This window comes from Pavona decussata, unplaced genomic scaffold, assembly GCF_977016875.1.
Source record: "Pavona decussata unplaced genomic scaffold, jaPavDecu1.1 SCAFFOLD_115, whole genome shotgun sequence".
Lineage (NCBI taxonomy): Eukaryota > Metazoa > Cnidaria > Anthozoa > Scleractinia > Agariciidae > Pavona > Pavona decussata.
In genome coordinates, this window is record NW_028145529.1 from 738,594 (window position 1) to 761,305 (window position 22,712).

Consider the following 22,712-nt stretch of genomic DNA (forward strand, 5'->3'; position numbering starts at 1 on the left):
TTGTTTAGCTGGTCTTTCCGCTGCCGGTTGAAAATTAAAACAAAAAAATTAAACACGATCCAGGTATATATAGCATCGCTTGTGAAATCTGAATATTTGATTAATACGCTAAAAATAGTAAATAAGTCAAAACTTATTTAGCTGGTCTTTCCGCTGCCGGTTGCAATTCTCAAACATGCTATTTTCATATTGGAGTATTTGTTTCTAATTGGTTTTTAAGGCTTCTTGCCTTTTTTTTTTTTAATTGGCACTTAAAAGTGCCTGCCCCCACTAACACAGAGCGCTACACTTACTCGGTATTAAAAAGTCATTTACATTTATATGTTTAGGCACTTTTTTCATAAGAAAAAACTGTCTTTCAAGGTTTCTTCACAGAAAATCAGCCAACAAAGGCAGCCCGCATTCACTTAGCACATCGTACAGATCGTCCACATTAATGTAACATCGCTGACTAATGAAAGCCAAGGCAGCGTCACATGGGTTCAGAGTTCGTTTGTCAAGGTAACGTATCTCTGCTGGCGTGAGGCCCAGTCTCTCAGCAACCTCTTTCCACTCTTCCCCACCTGCAATACGCAATCATACGTTTTTCGATTGGGTACTCGATGTGAGTAATGTTAAGTATAAGGACACTGCAAAGAGACTACCGTACATGCACTTGGGATCCTTTATGCACGCGTAAAGCCTATTACCATATATATTCCCGGGCACCCATGGAAAATATTTTCGCCCTTGTAAGGGTTCACCAGCATTGCATAGCCAAGTCAATACAAAGGCCCGCTCAGTACTGGCCTCCCGGGAGTTTCTCGGAAAAATTCTTTATGTATAACATTTTTCTATCATAAGTGAAAAAGACTCGAAGTTGTCTTGGCTCCTAGGGCCATTTTATTCCCAGAGGCTTCATTTGACACTGTCATTCAAAGATCGTATCCATAATCCTTCAGTCTTCGAGTAATTTACTTTTGAACCAGACAGCTTCGTTTGAATTTACCACATGCTTGGACCTTTTACCTCTCTAGCTAAGCTTATTGCTGCATGATCAGTACTATTTCAGTACTATTTCAGCAGAGTTCCCAAAATCACATAGACTATTCCAAATTAGCCGACATGGCACTGATCAATACTTGGCCCTCCACTGTTGGGTATTTTTGACTCCAGGTGTAACTCTTCGTTTGAGGAGTTTTAGTTCTCCAACTATAGATTAAATCTAGTTCACTTTGTATACTTTTAAGGCTGTCAATTGCCGCCCTCCTTAAAAGCACGGTACCATCTCGCCTTCGGTTTTAAAGGACAACAGAAATCTCGACCTAAAATAAGTTAAAGCTTTCAGTTTGGAGAATTCAAAGACCTTCAACTTTCTTAAGAACAAAATGAGACCTTTATCTTTGTTTGGTGCATAAATATTGAATTTTTAAGATAATAACACGGCCCAAGGGATCTGGAATTGTGGAGAAAAGTGTGCAATTGGTGTTATTTGGGATCAATATTGCAGTACAACAGGAATTAGGGCTTCCATGTAAAAAATGCATTGACCAACCCATATATTTTTCCGTTGTACTTTTGTCTCTTTTTCTTAATACGTTTGTTGTAAGAAAATCGTATCTGCTTTCTTTTCTCGGCACCATTTGAAGATAGTTCGTCTTTTATTGAAATTGCTTATGCCTCCTATATTTAGAGATTAATTTCAGCCTAACATGAGTTTCAATTTTAAAGACGCATTTCAAGAGACCAGAAGGGAATACAGGCAATCGAAATACGTTTATTCCTAACCCCTTGTTATTAAAAAAACGTACATTTTCATGAATAAGACTTGATTGTGCGATCACTGTAAATATGCGTTGAAAGCGGAGATACAAACAAACGTAAACTTAAGTAGGAAACATAAACATAAATTTGCACCCAGAATAAGAGTTTGAAAAATAATGAAAAGGTGTACTATGTAATTTAATTTTTTCCTTTAAAAACACTGTATTTGTTTATTGATAAAATTATTATGGTGATGGCATAGTATGTGAATACGCAGTTGTAGTATGGCTGGTTATGGCTGGTTATGCACGTATAAAGGGTTGTTTCTGCGTATTATTAATGTAACTGTCATTGTAGTTGATGCACAAATAAAAAAATAGTTTTACAGTCATCAACCATAGACGGGAAATAATAATAATAATAATTTCTTTTAATAATACCAGTTTATGATATTAGAACAAGTTGTGGCGAGAGAAGCGGTGAGTGAAGATGAAGCAAAATAAACAACAAGGTCAGCGTTTCGGTTATTTCAATTATTTAATTATTTCAATTATTTAGTTATTACTCCAAAGATACAAAGGGTTAGATCTTGAATCGAGCAAGCAAGCGTCAACTAATAAAAAATACGGGAACCTCTGAATAAATTGATATAGACTCTAAAAATTGCTGTTTCTTCTTTGTTCTGTCCTCTACCTCCCACCTTACTATAAAACACAGTTCATATATCCGTTACTGAAGTGTGCACTTCTTTTCTTTCCTTTACAAAGTGCTACAGTATGTACATGTTTCCTATATATGTCGTATTCCGCTATTCGTAGTCAATATAATTAACATTGACGAATTGAATATTACCTTCAACGTAGCTTAAAAGTTGTTACAGTACCTTTGTTAAATTACGTAAACTTTTCGTAATAACGTGTCTTTATAGTAGGGTGGATAAGTAGAGGTTCGGCCCAGTCTTATATAAGTCCAAATCTGGAGATAAGGATGCTTTATAGTACCAGGCTTTTCAAAATTTTGGGTAGCACTTACCGCTCAAGTCAATCGTAAGAGCTCTCATCGTACCAGTTGGAATATTCCTAATGTCAAGGTTCTGTGGCAGCAAAGGACCTACAAGAAACGGGTGTGGTCAGAGAAAGACAATATTCTGGGAAATAGCATTTGCAAAAGGAGTTGTTAAAACCCGTACAAAAAGCTCAGCGTACTGGTAAATGTTAGGTTATAAGCGTTCATCACATGTGCTGTTCCCAAGCAAATGAGTTACTAACCAAAAATGAAGGCAAGATGGCTGGATAAAAGGCAAGTCCTTAAGGATTTTTAATGGACCGACATGAAGTCGTGTCCGAGGCACGATGTGTAGCGTAAAACCCATTTAGTATTTTTCAATCAGTGTGCAAATTAGAAGCCTTAAGCAATGTCCTTTTAGTTTTAAGAAGACAGAGGCTTGGCATTATTTATCATAGTGCGGCCAGATGGTTCCAAGACCCTGGCCGCGCTTCCAAATACTAGTATTTCTCAATTATGAAAATTAGGAGTCTCAACCTTTTCATGCGACTCGCAACTTCTTCGTTTACATTTATTTTTGTAAACCTTTTTTCCTTTTGTTTAACAAGCTGTGAAGGTGGGTTGGGTTGTTCCCTTTTTAATAAGAGAAACTGGTAAACCATGAATGTGAAAAATTTTGGTTAGGTTATGACGTCAACTCCGTCCGTACGTACGTACGTAGGTACGTCCGCTCATCCGGGTAAGCCATTGTGAAATGCCACTTACTCAAGTTAGCCTTGTACGACAACCCGTGTCTTTTTCGGAGGGAAGTTGCATGGCCAAATGCCTTTTAGAAAAACAAACAGATATAATTTGAAGAAAGCTATAAATTTAACTCTTTAAATATGTCGACAAACGTAGGAAGAAGAAAAAAGGAGAGAGAAAGAAAACGAAAACGCAGGCGATGTATCAGCAACATACAACGTAACTAAAGGACAGCGACTGAAGAATGCCGAAGCGGAGAGCTAAGCTAAATGGAATGGCTCTCTTAGTGTGTCTAGGATGACATGAAGATTGTAACAAGTATTGATGTTTGTCAGTGGCCTTAGTGTAAAGGTCGGTAGTGATAGTGCCGTTATAGAGAAACACACTGACGTCCAGAAAGGGCATAGATGTGAGAATAATTGGATGTAAATTTAATAGTGGGGTGAATGTTATTGAGATAAGTAGTGAAGGTTTGGAGGTCGTCGAGAGTGTGTCCATATCATGAAGATGTCGTCTATGAAGCGCCACCATATGTATGGTTGAAATGGAGCACGTAGTAATGCGTCCGTCTCAAATTTGGCGAGAAACAAATTGGCGTACGAAGGAGCCATTCTGGTTCCCATAGCAGTTCCGAGAGTCTGTAGATAGTGTTTGTCGTTGAACGTAAAATTGTTCATGGTAAGGATCATGCGTATGAGGTCACATAAAGTTTCGGAACTTATGGTAGTATGGGGTGCGGTTACGTGTTTCGAGGAAGTGTCGACACGCGTTGATGCCTTCGTTATGAGGTATGTTGGTGTAGGGAAAAAAAACGTCCAGAGTGACAAGAATGGCGTTATTGGGTAATTGTCCGAGTTGTTGGAGTTTGTTAAGAAAGTGTGTAGTGTCTTTTATGAAGGATTGTGTAGTCTGTACCAGAGGTGTGAGGTGTCACCTCAAACCTCTGGTACGTACACTTCAACATCCTATATTCATCTCCCTACTGCGCTAACGTTTTCAAAGCCACACCTCTTGTTGCCTTCCGACGGACCAACAACCTGAGTGATTTACTAGTTAGCGCCAAACTACGTAATCCCACACAAAACAACCTACCCCATGGATCTTTTCGATGTGGAGACAACTGTTTAACTTACAACTACATAACAGACGGACGTACCAGCTACACATTTCATTCTACCGGCGAAACTAGACATATTACTCATCATATAGACTGTAACTCCAAAAACGTTATTTACATGGCACACCGCTGCCACGAATAATACATAGGAGAAACAAAACGACGACTTAAAGACCGTTTTAACGAACACCGTAGACCAGTCGACAAACAAACAAACAGTTCCAAACCCACCACAGTTTCAGAACATTTTCTTTCTAACGACCATAACGCTTCTGACATGCTACAAATTCCTCTCGAACTCATCAAATCTAATCGTGACAGTGTACGCAAAGCTAGAGAGGCATACCCTTAGGTCCTAATAGGAGAGATGAGACATGAACATTTTTCCCGTCTTTCATCTTCCTAAGTTATGTAATTAACTCATTGTTACGTATTTTGTTTTCGTCTACCACGTTGTAACGTTAGCTAATTTGCTTATACCTATTTACCAGTTGTATTTTCAAATTTCAAATTGTAACGTTTTTGTTTATGTAACTTTAGCCTTTTTTCATGTATCTATTGTAACTGTTTAAAATTGTAACGTATCTTCCCACAGGGTCAGTCTCAAACATACCCTGAAGAAGAAAGGCCGTGCCTTTCGAAATATTGGAAAATATACTTTCCTGACCGTGAAATTAGCCTTGCTCTATTTTTTAGATTATTTGCTTTACAATTGTTTTGCTGATTAGATCCTTCACTACAGGATCTGGTACTTTTATTTTGTCGCGGTGGTCCTTGCAAACACAGTTTATCACTAGTTTTAACTAAACAGGTTTAATTTTAGCGCTGTTGTCCCAGAAAATAACAAGAAAAAATTGCTTTGTTCGTGGATTAAACTTTTGAAGCTGAGTGAACAGTAGCCTATCACAGCCCAGGAAATGAATGGTTCATCTTGCCTGCTCACGGAGCCAGCCAAAATATAATAAATGAGACAAATTACCAGCGCACAGTAGTCCCAGCTGGTGTAATTTCCCTCAAGTATTCGGCAACATCAAGTCTGTCTGAATTCTTTGCTTTTCTGGCCATGAAACGGATCAATTTCTTGGTGTCAGGTCTTGGATCCTTAAGAGAGGCTTCGTCCAGGTGCAGACTTTGTTTCAGCTGAAGGACAATCTCTTTAGGATGACTTGACTCTGACAAAAGCGATTCGACAACCGTTTCAGGAAGAACCAATGGTTTGTCTTCATTTGCTACAAAAATGAATTTTTAATTACGTTCTGCTTGAAGGAATAAAAAATCAGTCGTCATTTATGAAAAAAGGGTCTATGGGTACCAAGCCCTCGGATGCCATGTTTTGCGGTTACCGGTTCTAACATAGACTTTATTTTTAACTTCTAATATAACAAAAGAGTTGATGTTCTGTTAATGTTTTCGGTCTGATTCAGGGTCATTTCAAATGAGTTCTGAGTAGGGACAAAAAGAAATTAACGCCCAAAAACATCAACTCTATTACTATTATAATAATTTGAGAAGGCATTCACCGAAGGAATGAAATACAGTAGTGTAAGCGATATCTTAATAATAATAAATAATTGCTGCCGGCGTCGAGTCAGCGTTTATTTTATGGTACAAATTAAAAGTTTTCATTGTCGAATAAGCTTAAAACTTTCGCAGAATACTGCAAAATTTGTCTAAACAAACTTTGGTTTTAAGTTTTTAAAAGAAAAATAAGAGAATTTTGTAAAGAGCGAAGAAATAGTTACAGTTGAAGAAATAGTTGAATGGTTTCCAGTCATGATTGGCTGGCTACGATATTTTCTTGTGCAAAATGAGCTGCAATGCCCGACGAAATTATTATAACTATTCTAGCCTGCCAGATACCCTGAACTAAGGTATAAGGCCGGGGCGGCTAGACATCAGAACATAAGGCTCCTTGACCTTCAAGTTCCGACTCCACTTCTGACTCAATCCAAAAGGTGAAGCTTTTCTTAGAGACCTGGGTTCCACTATATATTTAATAACATAAATAGGGAAAACGTAGCTTGAAAACAGAAGGCAGAAACTTGCCTTGCATAGTACGTAGTAGTCTGTCATCAACCTCCCCTCGTTCTTCGTGCTGTTGAAAATTGGAAAGAGAGTGCAACTTTTTACATTTTGTCATCTTTAAGACGATCCCATTTTAGTCTTAAATTCCTACAAGAGAGTGGGAGGATAAGAAAGAGATGACGGGTGTCACATCATATACGCAATTTGATGTCCCTTACGCGATTTTCTTCTATTTATTTCTTAATCCAATTAAATCGAGTAATGAAATTAAAAAAAACTTGCAATTTTTGAGTTTCACCAATCATGCCAAGATCAGATTATCGATGGGTTTTTTTACGCTTAACATGATAAAGGTCTTTGCAGAAATTAATTAATCTGAAAGCTATAGATTACAAACAGGATTGTTTTACCCCCTTTCTGAGCTGCCTACTTATCGAATGAAAACAGGCCTGGCCAACAAATTTCTCAGGATTTACCTGTTGTTCACCTCCAGGAAAACAGGCAGTTTATCATGAGCATTATCATTCGATAAAGCACGTGACTGAAAGATTTTATTCACTGCACGACCCAATGTTGGCCGGAGATGATAATTGATATACTTTTTTTGGGATCAAGGCCAATTACATTTTGCTGGCTCAAACTACCTTTCTTGTCTTTTTACTTCCTTATTGCTTTCTTTCTTTTTTCTTTTCGTTCCAATCTATATTAAAAGTGAAACTTCTGTCATCTGACCGCGAAAGAAATCCTAAATCTCGACGAAATTAGTACCTAACTCTAATTTTGTTTTGTTGAATTCTCACCTTTTCGCACTCAAGCGCAAACCAAGGAGAGAACTGCTTGATTTTGACCTCGCTTTCCTTTGCAGTGGCAGACTGAGTGCAAATAGCAATTTGTTTACACTTCAACAGCTCATACTCTGAGAAAAAGTGAAGGCATTCTTCTTGCTTACAACCTTGCGAATGATGATTTCGACAGAAATCAACTGCACCTCCTTGTGAACAGACTGGGCAAAGGAAACTAACTTCACACCTCATGTTTCTCAGAAAGCAGAACTCATGTCGCATGGACTCAACTATAAGTGCGAGCTGTCTCCGTACAACACAGGCAGAGGTCACCTGAAAGGTGCCGTGGTAAAACTCTTCAGAGAGGTTTATCCCTGAGTTTAAACCTTCTCCCACACTGGCATTAGGATTCGCACCGAGAAAAATCACCTCAACAGAAGACATATGGCAGAGAAGGACTACAGAGCAACAAGATTCTGACGAAATAAAAAATCTGGCAAAATGTAGGAACAGTTGTGGGGTAACTTTGGTTGTAAACTCTTCAGTGCACCACTTAAAGAACTGTAACACTAGTCGGGGAAAGAAGCCTGGAGAAATTTGGCCAGATTCAAACTTGAGAAAAAGAGAAGGAATTGTTGCCGAGGCAACCAGACTGATGACATCTTGCGGTGGATGCGACATCAACATGGACGGCACCAGGTACTGCTTGGTGCACGAAGTATCTGATGATGGCCAAGGACACAGCAAGCTGAATTTCTCCATGATTGCAATGAGGCTTTCAGAGGTTTCTTGCTGGTCTAACAAAGGACCTCAAACATGCTGCAACAGCCTTTCCTCCAAGATGCCTTTTGTCTCAAGCTTGTGCCATAATTCTTTAAATTCTCTTTCCTGGAAGTCATACGGCTGAATAGTTATTACCATCTTGAAAACGTCGATCAACCATTGAGGGTCTAAGACTACCAAATTGTTCAAAATTGGAGTGTCGTCAAAATGAACAACAATTCTCTGGTCATGTAAAAAGTTCAACAATGTCACAAACTCTTGTTCGTCATGAATCTTGCATTCTACGGACGCAATCTCTTCACTTCTTTGGAGAGAAATCCATTGATGGCCCGCCTCTCTGGTGACTTGAAGCGCTTTCTCATATTTCAGCCACTTAACTGGAATAACTTCTTTCATCTGAAGTAGCTCCTTAGCTACGGAAAGGATGTGCTTCCGCAAACGGATAATTTCTGAACACTCAGAGTTGCTGCCGGACAATTATCAACGACAAAAACTTGATCAACTAATTGAGTACTGTATGGCTTCCTTTGCAGAAAATCAAATACCTCATCGGCCATTTCATAAGGATCGTCCCAATCATGAGGCTCATCAGCATGAGTGCAAACTAGGAATACAGGAGGAAGTTTCTCTGGCAACACCTCAGATTTAGGACCTGCGGGGACCTGACCAGCTAGGGAAGCAATGGAGGTCATCCAAAAGTCTAGATAGTCCAGGTTAGTTTTTAGACAATAGTGATCTTTAAATTTTTTAAACATTCCCTGTTTTACAGGTGGGCAGGCTATTTCATGTGGATCTCGGCTAAGGTCGTGAACCAGAAGATACATTGCTCTTGGTGTAAGTAATAGTGGATGTGTGGCATAGTAAACAGATTGTCCACCAAAATCACACAAAACAGAATATACATCTTCTTCACCTTTTTTATCCTCAAGAAGCAACTTCTCAACTAAAGATGCTATCTCGTCTGGTAGGGTTGTTTCATCGCTCGCACTTGATAAACCATCTCCTTGTGAATCCAAGCTACTGTCATTAGGGAAATTAGGAAAATCTGTATTTAGAACCTCCAAATTTGCAGCAGGAGCGTCGTCGCTTTGATGTAAATCAACATTTTGGATGGGGAGAAAGTTTGATTGGACTTCCTCAAGTGTGCTTTCCTCGAAGTCTAGATGGTCGTAAAACTCTTGTTCTTCTTTATAAACAACGTCGTAAAGCTATTCTTCATCTTCTTTAACTATCTTCAAACTGTTGACAATTATTTGTGCTGCATGGTGTTCATATGAAATTGATAAATTAGATGTTTTTGCCTCATCCTTCTTTCCAGCCTTCCAAATCTCTCTGGTTACTTTGAAATGTGAAGGATCCTTATCAATCCCCACGGTACTTTCTTCCTGTGGATTAAAAATTTGCCCTCTTAGTGACTTCTTTAGGCTCGTCTTGCCTGTTCGACCCTGTCCAATCAACATGACTGGTATCCTCTTGACACTCGTCTTTCCTTCTTTCAAGGCTTTAGTGTAGGCGTCAAATGCCAAGGGCCCTCTTGCAAGAATTTCCTGTGGAACGGCAACTAAAAAAAACATTGAGACTCGTATAAATCACACAATCGTATCTTAAACACCTCGTTAAGTAAGTTTTCCTATTGTAACAGCCGAAAAAGGGCATCAAGAGAATTTAGATCAATATAGACTAACTATAGCGAACATGGGGTACAAAGGTATTTTAAGAAATACTACGTATAAGCGACTTGGATAAATTTTGAGATACCTTCTTTCCTCTTTCACTGTCACCTCGTCATTAGTTAGTTTATACATTACGTGAGACTTGAGGTACATAGGGAAATGGATCTTTCTTCTAACAAAACAAGGTTGCCTTATCCAGGTAGCGTTGGAGAGTCGATCGTTGATCGATTAGTTCGTAGATGCAAACAATGTTTTATGGAGCCTATTTAGTTCAAAGGTTTGTTCCAACAACGATTCTACCCCTATGTACCTCAAGTCTTACGTAACTTATACAAGCCAAATGTTCCAGCTTGTAATGCTGAATATGTGAGTATGTAGAAAAGACCTATAGCCGGTTTATGAGTACGAATGGACGAACACGGCACCGACCATTATTCAAGCCACGTTCCGACACCTAAATAACTGTAGGGGACTCAAGTTTTTATTTTCTTTACACAATTTACTTGAGTCTTTTAATTAAGAAGCTGGCATTACTAATAATAAATTTAACAATTTTAATTAGTTATTCATTCAATTAATCAGTTGTTCAACCAGTTATGTCCTTGGAATTTTGTTGTTTAAGAAACTCAAACCCTCACTCCAACGCTTGTATCAAGACTATTGTTTTGTTTTAGCGGTAACAATTAGCGTTGAAATGGTTACTTATTAATCTCAAATTCATCAATAATTCTTCAAGAGAAAAAAAAAAGAAAATCACTACTGTGAACGTGGTTTAGATATTTATTATAACAGTAACTGTATGAGCAGTGCATGTGTCGTCTGTGAGAGTGTGTGTTGAATATGCATATAGATGTTTACATTTAAAATGCTTCTTAACAAGACTAGTGTCTAACTTAGAAAACTATATGGTTGGTTAACTTAGGCGCTAGGCGTTTCCACATTAGATATTTAACAAATTGACGGCAGTTTTCTATGGTCTATACTCTTATAGACCATAAAATGACGTCAAAAAATGTTCAAAGCTTAAGTGGAACCACAAGGCGCAGGTGGGTGGTTTCACTGCCAAGTTTTAGACATTTTATGGCGTCATTTTATGGTCTAAATGAATATAGACCATAGAAAGCTGCCGTCGATTTGTTTTTTTATAATAACATGGAAAAAGTACGAGCAGAATTGACCCCATCAAGGTTGCCATAGACGCTGGGACAAGTCTTAGTAAACCTGCAAGCGTTTCAATTTCTAGAAAACGCAAAATTCACCTCAACGAAGGCAAATACAAACAACGAGAAAGCGGTACCTCGACCTCGTCCTCTGGGAAAGGAAACACAACATGCGCTTGGGATTGCGTGAAAGGCTATCCAAAACAACATTTCGCAGTGGCTAGTGGCAGTTTGTGTTGCAATGCTTGCAGTGAGACCCATTCATTAAAGAAAAGCTCAGTCGGCAAGCATATAAAGTCAAGCAAGCATACAAACGGAGTTGCCCGCATCGCCAAAGACAAGAAACAAAACCAGTCAATAATGGGATGTCTTAAAAGGCGACACATGCGCGAACACCCCAGTGGATCGACATTTCCTGCGGACATACGTTTGTTCCGATTTGAAATAGTCGAGTTTGGTCTTACTGGAGGTATACCCCTATCAAAAGTGGATTTTCTACGCCCTCTGTTGGAGAGATATGGCCATAGATTAACCCACAGTACCAACCTCAGGGAAATCATTCCAGCTGTATTGGAAAAAGAAAAAGAGAAACTCCGGAGTGAGCTTGAAACCGTGAAAGAGGCCGGTGTTATTTTTGATGGAACAGCTAGAATGGGTGAGGCCCTTGCTATTGTTATTCGTTTTGAGCAGGAAGACTTCAAACTCACACAGCGCCTTATACAGTTTGAGTTACTGGCATTAAGGCATTAAAAGGGAGTTGACCTAGCCCAGAGGTTGATGTCTTGCCTGGCTGTGAAGTATAACTTTGGTCCTAACACAATCATTGGCGGAATCAGGGATGGGGCTTCAGTGAATGGGGCTGCCCTGCGACAACTCAAGTTTGTCTACTCCAACCCGTTTGATGTGGTGGGTTTTTCACCTTCAATAGACAATGTTGGTAACCATGCATACAGATAGTGACACCAAGTGGTGGAGTAAGTGGGACATTCTACAACAAGCTCTGTATTACTTTGGAGATATAGAGCCTTTTCTTCGAGAAAATGAAGAATTGTCCCCAGCAGTGCGTCGACATCTACTTGAAATATTTGATGATCATCAAGATTGCCAAGACCTACGTCTTGAGCTTGCTGCAGTTGTAGATGCTGGTGTTCACTTTGTAAGTGCAACCTACTACCTTGAAGGGGACACACCGTTAATATTTACCTGCTATGAACGTCTCTGTTCTGTTGCAAGGGCGGTGGCAGGTGAGCATTGACCCAATACTACAGCATTTGCTCGTGAAATAGCTGGTGGAAATGCCGTCACATTCAACCAGCTTATGACACAGGCTAAAGCCTGTATTCAACTAGGGCTTAATTTCTATCAGCAGAAATTTAGTGTTCAGTTTCGCGACACAGTCCGTGCTTTTAAGGTAGCACGGCTCTGTTGTCCTATGCAAGTTCAACATCTCCACCCAATGGCTGCCTCCTTGGAGGAATTCAGAAACTTTCCATTTCTGTATAATGACAACATCATTGCCAACTTGGCCAGAGAGCTACCTGACTACCTTGCTGCCGATGATGGTGTTTTCATGGAAGATGAGGAAGAGAAGCTTGGATGGTGGGCAGCCAACAGTGTCAGACTTCCACATTGGGCAAGTCTAGTGAAGAAGTTGTTACTTATTCAACCAAGTTCAGCATCCGCTGAGAGAGTCCCAACCTTCTGAATAATGCATACAATGATCAACAAGGCAATGCCTTAGAGGACTATCTAGAGGCTTCAGTAATGATAAGATACAACAATGCAAAGAGGCAGTAAACTTTAAAGTGATAAGATAAAGGCTGTAAACTTGATCACTGTCTAAAGCATATGTAAAGTCATCAATATCATGGCGTATATGGTATGAAGTATATATACTTAACATTATGATGCCTATCCACGTAAACTTTGCCAGGTGACTAGCTAGAAACTTTAACTAGAAAATACGTATCTATTATTGAAGTTATGTTGAGTTTAAAGAGTATATTGATTACAACATAGTATTTGTATTTGTCACATAACAATGGCTTTTGCCCTCTTTCAATGATTGTAAGAATATTTAATGAAAATGTTTAAATGGCAACAAACAAACAAACAAACACGTTTTGAGTATTTATCCAAAACAAATCGACTCTAGAGAGCAAGCAACTTTTCTAAATTTTGGTGGCAACTTTTTGATATTTGAGCAACTTTAGAGCAACTTTTGGGTATATTGTGAAGCAACTTTTCCTAAATTTACTAGCACAATCTATTCATGCCTAGTAAGCAGAGTTCCCCTCAATTTGTATTTCAATATTTCTGCAATCCAGTTACGTATTATTTGATCATATTTTGTAGATTTAAAGTGACAAGTACATGTAAAGGAGAGGAGGACATCTAGTGTGACTATAATACTGTCCCACTTTGATCTCAATTGTACTTGACTATTGTCAGTGGCTGAAATCTCTGGTATGCTCTGCAAACTATGTTGAGTCATCCACCTTTACATTGGCGTACAAGATACACTTCGATGTAAACATGCCTTTAGTTTATGAGTAGGGGGCATGCCTTGGCTTGTGAGCAGAGTTCCCCTCAATTTGTATTTCAATATTTCTCCAATCCAACTACATAATTATTGGTTATGTTTTAGATTTAAAGATCAGAGACTTAAGCTATTGTGCAACCTCTCTTCACGGTCTGTTAGCCACAAATTATGCAAGTAGCAGTGACCGAATCTAAAACCGGAACTCTACGGACCGAGCCCATTTTAAACCTCAACCTTTTTATCAAAAACAATAGACAGCTTAAGTTTATAGAAGTAATCAAATAAAACACGCCCAGAAGTTACTAAAAATTCTTTATTCAAATCGTTCAACGATGAAGAACCACAAAAAGTAGCCATAGAAAACGCCCTAATAAAAAGATCAGACGGGCCATAACCAGGCCAAACGCAGGCCAGAAAGGCCACAACCAGGCCTGAAAGGCCAAAACCACGCCAAAAAGGGATAAAAGGTGACAAACGGGCCATTTCTAGTCATGTGTCTTTATTTTTTCTCAGACACACGAGTGGGTGTCGCGCGTCGCTAATTTTTAATTGTCTTATAAGCTTTCTGTGATAATTTCCTTGTTCCGTTCAGGGTTTTGAATCAGGTCGCTAATACAAATAAAACGCATCTATTTCCTCATCACTGCTCGATAACCCCGTTTTGTCTTTGAATTCGCTGAGAGCGTATTTAAAAGAGATTTGTCTTTTGGAGCAATGGCGACTTTTTGTGGTTCTTCATTGTTGAACGATTTGAATAAAGAATTTTCAGTAAATTCATGACCATCATAATAGCAGTCTCAGTCATGGTAATAATCATAACCATACATAATGATTTCGATTAATCTTCTTGTGTGAAAATAAGTTTTTCCATGATCCTTAGTTAAAGGGTGAAACTGTTAGTCATATTTTCGTGATTTCACTAAGAACGCTGGTTTGGTTATTGGTGTAATGGACCATAAAGGTATGCCAAGGAACCCTATGAGACTATATACGAGGAATGACCAAGGAATTATGATGCAGGGCTATCAGATTTAAGCAGTTCGTAATTGCTTCCAACCAATCAATAAATCTACAGATACTGGCAAGCCCACCAACAAACCTTCGTCATACAAGGGATCTTCAAAGAACTCAATTTTCTCTCTGTCTGCATCTAAAGGTTTAGTTAGCCTTGTGCAGAGCCCATCTGAATTTTTCTGAAAGTGCTAAAAATAAAAAGAAAAGAATAACGTAGAAGAATGTTTCCACTAGTCTTTAGAAAAGTGAATACCAAGTGTAAGCCATTCTGTCAAATGATATATTATAATGTTTTAACTTTTTTTTATTTTACTAGTTTAAATTTAAAAACATAATAATTTCAATGTGCAAAATATGCAGAACGTAAGTATTTCTTATCCACTGGTTCTGTTTTTTTCGTAAATGTTCTGATTCAAATTTAGCCCTGGTTGAAATTTTATCTTCTTGTGCGGTCTGGGTTCGTATGATAATTGTAATCGCTAAATCAACCAGCGCTCACTACCTTAAGTTTCTTTTTTACTGGAGTAACACCGTTTGACAAATAGATTTCACTTTGTCATTCGTCTGTACTCTGATAGACACAGATGATGTCAAAAGCTGGTAAGAACAAAGAAGCACCAGGCGAGTGAGGTGACTGATGAACATTCTTACCTTTTGATATCCTCTGTACGTTATCAGAGTACAGACCCATTCCAAAATGAAATATATTTGTTTTATACAATAACAAAGACATTTTACCACATTTCGTGAGCGAACATCACGTTGACTGAGTCGAGTCAAACATTTCAAGAAAACTCTTAGACTGCTGCACACACGCAATTGAGATCCTTTAAATTAGCATATAATCCAAAACTAACCCTAATTCCCGAACGAATTTATGACCCCAAAATATTACATTTCAGTCATTTCACTGCGTTTCTGATTGTTTACTCGCCATTGCCGGATTTCTATCGGCGACATGTTTGGATAAATATTTTTTCCTTTTCACATAATAACAAAGCTTTTTTCCATTTTTTTCATCGGACAGTTTGCCAATGTTTGTCCGCTACTCGCCAAAACAGTTTGCAAAACTTTGTTGACCAGTCACTCTGGCTGGACTTAAGACGCGCGCCGGTCACACCACCCGATGACGTCATTAGTAGGTTCTAAACTCTAATCACAAACTCTGCTACACCAATTGAAACGCGAGTTTTATACTGTCCATTGTATAAAAGATACTTGCTGTACGAGAAAATAATCGAGCCTGTCCCAGCGTGACAGTTCTAAGATAAAAATAACATAATAGTAAGGAACGATACAGAATAAAATAAAACGCTGAAGGAAACATGCGAACGAAAACAAATCTTATCGGTAATTTTCCATACAAATAAGTCCAAAAACGAACGATACGACGCCAAATACAGAAGCCTTTCGACGATAAGATACAACGCCAAGTACATACACTAAAATACGAATTTATACGAAATAGGAGCATCATGCATGTGACAACGAGAGAAAACAACAAAGAAAAGATAATAACAGTAACAGTAATGAATATGAAATAATACAAAAGAAAGCTTAAACCAAGGATAATATTGAACCACAACATATATAACTACGGTCTTAGACACCTTAATACATGTACTGGAAATTAAGTATTCGATACAGTTTGCTATATGTTGACTGTCACCACCTACCTTAACGAGTTGGATGTGATTTAGAAAAAACGTTTTCCAATCCACTGTAAGTCTCCCGGTACTTGTTCGTATGACTCTGTAGTGTTCAACTCTTGCGTTGAAACTTCAAAAAGTAATAATAAAATAATAAAATAGATAAATAAATTAATGGAAGAACATTGATTAATGCAAAATCAATAGTTTTGTTTGTTTGTCAAAAATTCCAGCTTAGTTAAGATATGATGTCAACTTTGGACTTACCAAACACAAAGACTATATTCTTCTGGATAGTAGTCGCTCACTCGTACCAGGAACAATCCATCTTCCGCGCGTGGAAGAAGAGGTTCCTCTGCTTCCTCTCTGCTGATCTTACCATAGAACCATCTGTTTGTAGTCAAACAACGTTTACAATTTGAAACAAGCAAAACACAATGATGGGGGAGTTTAATAAAATTAATATGAGGATTTTACTGCAGCCACTGGAAAAAATTGCAAAATAAAATGTACTGCTCATGTCACTTTTTCAGTAATAAAATGTAGAAAAGCAATGGGAACGCGAATGTGAAAGTAGGATTTTGTTCTCACGTGGCAGCGCTAGAGGGGTGGCAATCTTATTTTAACTATCGAATTCGACCAGCGATAATTGAAATGCTCTTGTACTGGTGTTGGAGCACCGTGTGTAGGACATGCCGTTATGAGCCAAAAACGAAGTGGATAAGCGGAATTTCTCAGAGCAAGTGGCCTAACATTGCACCCATTCACCACTTTAAGTGCATTGAGTTATGTTAACATCCTCAATCTGCCTATAAACATGGTTCAGTCGCCGTACACGCGCATCGTTCATACTTCCAGGCCATCCGGTGCTGACATTCTAACAAAACATTCCCATTCAGCCCCAGGCCTGAATCACAGTTAAATACTTCTGCTTTGTGTTATAATAATCAGCTGCATTTTAAATGCAGTCTTAAAAGACTGGTGCATAAAATTCTGCGTGAGTTCCAACAAAAGCTCCATGGACTTCGGTAAAATATTTTTTTCCTCAAAAGCTCTTGGTGCTACCTTTAGTCATCTTCAGTGGCTGGAAATGAAATAAAATTGTTCTTCCCCCCGTGGATTTTTTCACAAAAACATTGGCATATGTTTATTGCTGTGGCTTTTACAATGCCAAATGTTACTGCGGTCGTTCAAGATGAATCCCTTGATACTAATATACACAACTCAACGCCCCCACGCTTTTGAACGGGTATTTCAATCATCCTACTACGAAGGAATAAATGCCTTAAGACTGCCCTTTACTGCAAAGATGGGTAATAATTCTCGCTAACCCCCCCCCCCCCCCCCCACGGCAATTATGGTTTGTTGATCAGCCACTTCCCTGCGAATGGTTCATATGGCATCAGCCGTCACTTTAATATAATTGTCAACAACGACAAGTATAACCAGGCGGGAAATGACTGCTGTTAACGCCAATAGCGTTGTAACAACGGTGTCAAGCAATTTACAATTAACTGAACTTGTTGTGTTCAGGCTACAAAATAACCTTTGCTCTCGACAACGGTAAACAATCACTTTAATGCTCTGACAAAAGACTAATAGACCCTTCGAATAATGACAACAATTCTTCGAGCGAAAAGCACAGTTCTCGCACCCCATAATATTAACACAAGAAAAGTCCCCAGTAGGGTGGTCACATTACAAGTCTAGTCGCACAGGGGGTCGTGATGCTTTTCCACAGCGGGTTCTGGCCCGAACATCCTCCCCACCCCTCTCCAATGTTGGAGACTTGACACTGGTTTCTGCGTAACTTGTTTCTTCTTCGCCTTCTTCGTTGCCTTCTTCTTAACCTTTCGAGTTGCAGACTTCCCACCGTAAGCACTACTGTAAGCAAAGTCGCCACTTACAAACTGAATACTGCTTGCTTCCAAACGATGTAGCCTCTGAACAGGTCTCCTTAGAAGCCTTTCGTCTTTAGGGTAACAGTACGAATCAGACCATCTTTCCCAGGAAGCAATCTGTCAACTCTTCCCATCGGCCACTTTCCTCTCGACACCACTACATCTCCCATCTTCAGGGCTGGTTGTTCATTCACCCTCTTCTGTCTGACGGATAACTGCTGCAAGTACTCTCCCCGCCAGCGTTGCCAGAAATGGTTGATGAGCTTCTGCTCATACGGGTATTGCTGCCTCGTTGTGCTTTTGTTTGCTAACACTTCGTCTACGAGATCTGGTAAGCTAAACAGGAATCTTCCAAGTGCAAGATGAGCCGGTTTTGCATGTAGACCATTTTGCCAAACACTTGAAATATTTTGACCCTCATACGGCTTTGAAAATTATGCAAATTTACTGAAGGGGTACTGGCGATTTGGCGCAAATTGTTTCACAGAAATGTAAAGGATAGGCACCGCGGTCTTTGTAAGCCGGTAAACTTTATTTCAGAGAAAAATCAATTTAGATTTACACCAACAAGTACCGTTGTTTTTATATATGAGGGATACAAAAGTCCTACCAAAATTGCACATTTGCGGGCCACAAACATCATTATAAACTTTGTTTGTTTATTCTTGTACCATTAAATTGCACATTTGCCGGGTACCAACATCATTAAAAAGGTGATTAGTTTATTCTTGTACTACACAGAGGTCCATTTTACAGTTGTGCGCTGAGTAACTTGGGTGCAAGAAAATCATGCTTTTGTTACGCCAACTACTTTGAACTTACAAATGAAAGCACTGAGTGTTTGCTGAATTTTATGTTGCCATGTGAACCAAATTTGACAGACAGATAGATCATATAACCTTATTACTGTCCTTCGTGGACCTCAAAGAGAACATCCTAAGACGTTGCAGTTCACCCACTCCTCCCCCCCCCCTCCCCGCCCCAAGTTCTATTGTAAAAGCTTCTTTTTTTAACTTTCGAAGTTATGGAGAAAGGGGGTGAAGATTCTTCACTCTCACCTTTCCCCCGTCATGGAATAGGAAAAACCCACGGTGTAAATAGCGTTGAAAAACACTCTACTGGGCAATGGCAATTGTTCTCTGTGTTCTCCACCAAGAAAAATATCTGGCGGTTATGCTACCTTCACCCTCCCCTCTTGACTCAATCATTGATTGATCAATCTATGACTCTGATCATTGGGAATGATCAGAGTCATAGTAAGCGCAAATGTCGTTTTTTATGACGCGACTTAATTGTCGTTTTGAGATAAGCCGAAAATCCAGCAAAAACTGAGCAAAAATCTACAATAATTTATCGAAGCATATCAGAGACACCGGAAAACTTAGCGTCGTCAGAGACTGTTTAAGAATTTTTTAAATTCATGGGTTTTTTATTATCGTATGTTTTCTTTCTCTCTATATTATCATCCAAATGTAAATAGTTTTCATTATTATTATAATTAGTGATATTTTCTTGTAAGGCGGAAGAGCCCCCAAAGGGTAGCGATACAATAAAGTATGTATGTGTATGTATGCATGTATGTATGTATGTATGTATGTATGTATGTATGTATGTATGTATGTATGTATGTATGTATGTATGTATGTATGTATGTATGTATGTATGTATTTGGTGTAAGTATGTGTGTGTGTGTGTGTGTGTATGTGTGTGTGTGTGTATGTGTGTATGTATGTATGTATGTATGTATGTATGTATGTATGTATGTATGTATGTATGTATGTATGTATGTATGTATGTATGTACTATATGATGTCATGTATCCAAAAATTAATTAATTAATTGATTAATATACAGCTATTTCAATTAACGTTGTCGGTTCAAAGCATGAAGCTAAAAGACAAGACCGAAAGTTTACGTGGGATTTTTATGAATAAATTCATCAAAATCAGTCATGCCTGGAGAAAACAATAGGTTGTAATTAGCAGCACAATGACCTGCACGTGCAGAGATGATTTTGATGAAATTATTCATAAAAAATAATCCCACAATACATTGCGGTCTTGTCTTTTAGCTTAATTTTAATCCGACAACGTTAATTGAAATAGCTGTATATATTTAGCCCAGCCTGAAAGCGGAGCTCCACAGTTCCTTTTTAATAGCATTTATAAACATGCTACTCTGCTTATTGTTTGAACGTAATAACGTTACAAATTCTTCATCCCGTATTGAGTTATACATGTATATATCTTAAGTGCATATAAAGAAAACTTTTTATGCGTCAGCGGAAAATGTTTTGAGCCGTAAACTGTTCTTGTTGATCGTGCGAGATCACATTGCTGAATTCCGATGACGTTCGAGGGCTTAAAACTCTTGAGGATGAAAAAATTACGCTTTCTCTCAAATATTTCTCCTGTGGAAACTATTAATGGACTTGTGTAAAGTTTTAAATGCGTACAATAAAGAAAATTTGGCTACAACGTAATGTTTTCCACGCGTGCAATTTGGACACTCGGATAGAAATAAAATTTTTATTTCAAAATTATAGCTCTATAAATATTCCTCGTACAGAATTATTTATAGTCTCATAATAAATGTTACAAGAGAAGAAATAAAGGAAAAATAATGTTTGGTTATGGCTCGATATATTTGAACGTTTACTTTAAAATTAGGGCGTACTGTTTACAAATATGCGCTACGAATGAATTACACAAATCGAGAACAAAAAACTCTAGGAATATTTCTCCTAAAGGAATAATTCTAGTCCCCAAGTGAAATTAAAGAAAAGAATACAGGAAAAAATATGTTTGGTTGAGGTTGTGGCCCGAAATATTTCAGCGAGCGCTTAAAATTAGAGCGTGTTTACAAAACTTATGCGCTGTGAAATGCGAATGAATTAGAGAAGCCCAACACAAAATGTTCAAAACAATTCATAACTCGGTGAATATTACTCCTGCAGAAATAATTCTAGTCTTTAAGTAAACGTTAACAAACGGAGAATACAGGAAAAATAATGTTTGGTTGTGGTCCGAAATATTTCAGTGAGCGCTTAAAATTAGAGCGTGTTTACAAAACTTATGCGCTGTGAAATGCGAATGAATTAGAGAAGCCCAGCACAAAATGTTCAAAACAATTCATAACTCGGTGAATATTACTCCTACAGAAATAATTCTAGTCTCTAAGTAAACGTTAACAAACGGAGAATAAAGGAAAAATAATGTTTTGTTGTGGTCCGAAATATTTCAGTGAGCGCTTAAAGTTAGAACGAGTTTACAAAACTAATATGCGCTGCAAATTGCGAATGAATAACACAGGTCCAGCACAAAATGTTCAAAACAATTCATAACTCTGTGAATATTTCTCCTACAGAAATAATTCTAGTCTTTAAGTAAACGTTAACAAACGGAGAATACAGGAAAAATAATGTTTAGTTGTGCCCCGAAATATATCAGAGAGCGCTTAAATTTAAAATTAGAGCCTGTTTCCAAAACTTATGCGCTGCGAATGGCGAATGAATTAGAGAGGCCCAACACAAATTGTTTAAAACAATTTATAACTCTGTGAATATTTCTCTTACAGAAATAATTCTAGTCTCTTAGCAAACGCTAACAAACGGAGAATACAGGAAAAATGTTTGTTTGTGGTCCGAAATATTTCAGCGAGCGCTTAAAATTAGAATGTGTTTACAAAACTTATGCGCTGAGAATGGCGAATGAATAAGAAAAGTCCAACACAAAATGTTCAATACAACACATAACTCTGTAAATGTTTCTCCTACAAAAATAATTCTAGTCTACTAGTAGTAATCAAAGATTAAAGAATGCGTTCGACAGCCCTAAGTTGTGCGATTGTACGGCCTGCTGCGTGACTTTTTTTAGGTAGCTCTTTCGTCCTTTTTTATCTGTACGTAATGTGTAACTACCAAGGTGAAATATTTGCAATAAACGAAGCTGAGTTTAAAATTTCAGCGGCTACGTTGTTGAACTTAAAAAAAAAAAATAGAAAGTATTTTCGGTCCGCCTGTTGCGTGACACCGTCGAACTTTAAAATAATGCACATCATTTTCGGTGTAACGCTTATAATCTTTGAGAAAAACGAAACTTACAGGCCAGCATACTATTTTGGTCTTCTACTCAAAAGGTATTTTACCAAAATGCCGCGAAACTTACGCGACTATAAAGCCGTAAAACTGTCGAACTGAAGCGAGCTAATTTGCATACAGTTTTGAAAGACATCTCAGGGCCAAGGTTTATATTCAAAGAGCGGATAACTCTATCCAGTGGATAAAATGTTCTCCAACCAATAGATTTTATCCGCTGGATAGCGAATTATCCGCTGGATAAAATAATCCGCTCTTTAAACAACCGGGGCCTGATGTCAGTTTCTGATGTGTGTATATTTCAGATCTTTTTGTATTTTTGATTTTATACTAACGTAATACGTGACTCGCTAAACCTCGCGAACCTAGGGCTGGGTGAAAAGCCCTCTTTACCCGTATTGTAGCATCAAATGAGGAGATTAAAAGCTTTCTGAACATAGCAACGATTTTGATGAGCATGGTCTTGTCGTAGTTCCAC

General features: G+C 38.3%; 2 protein-coding genes and 2 pseudogenes across 2 annotated transcripts in view; 1 reads left to right on the forward strand and 3 right to left on the reverse strand.

Annotated features, from left to right (window-relative positions):
• Nucleotides 1–32: 32 nt before the first annotated feature.
• Nucleotides 33–9,344, reverse strand: LOC146469900 (uncharacterized). The gene is made up of 5 exons (XM_085122731.1): nt 7,435–9,344; nt 6,656–6,704; nt 5,596–5,838; nt 2,776–2,853; nt 33–563 (listed from the first exon to the last, which is right to left on the reverse strand). The coding sequence occupies exons 1-5, from the start codon at nt 8,176–8,178 to the stop codon at nt 370–372; spliced, it is 1,308 nt and encodes a 435-aa protein (XP_084978857.1). The 5' UTR covers nt 8,179–9,344; the 3' UTR covers nt 33–369.
• Nucleotides 8,227–9,404, reverse strand: LOC146469901 (putative serine/threonine-protein kinase roco4; annotated as a pseudogene).
• LOC146469902 (uncharacterized) overlaps nt 9,295–22,712 on the reverse strand; it is a 30,806-nt gene continuing 17,388 nt past the window's right edge. The window contains exons 5-8 of the mRNA XM_085122734.1: nt 16,505–16,627; nt 16,265–16,367; nt 14,674–14,776; nt 9,295–9,760 (exon numbers count right to left, since the gene is read on the reverse strand). Of these exons, the coding sequence (XP_084978860.1) occupies nt 9,408–9,760; nt 14,674–14,776; nt 16,265–16,367; nt 16,505–16,627 (682 nt within the window). The 3' untranslated portion in view covers nt 9,295–9,407. The remainder of the gene's footprint in view (nt 9,761–14,673; nt 14,777–16,264; nt 16,368–16,504; nt 16,628–22,712) is intronic.
• Nucleotides 11,203–12,829, forward strand: LOC146469903 (uncharacterized; annotated as a pseudogene).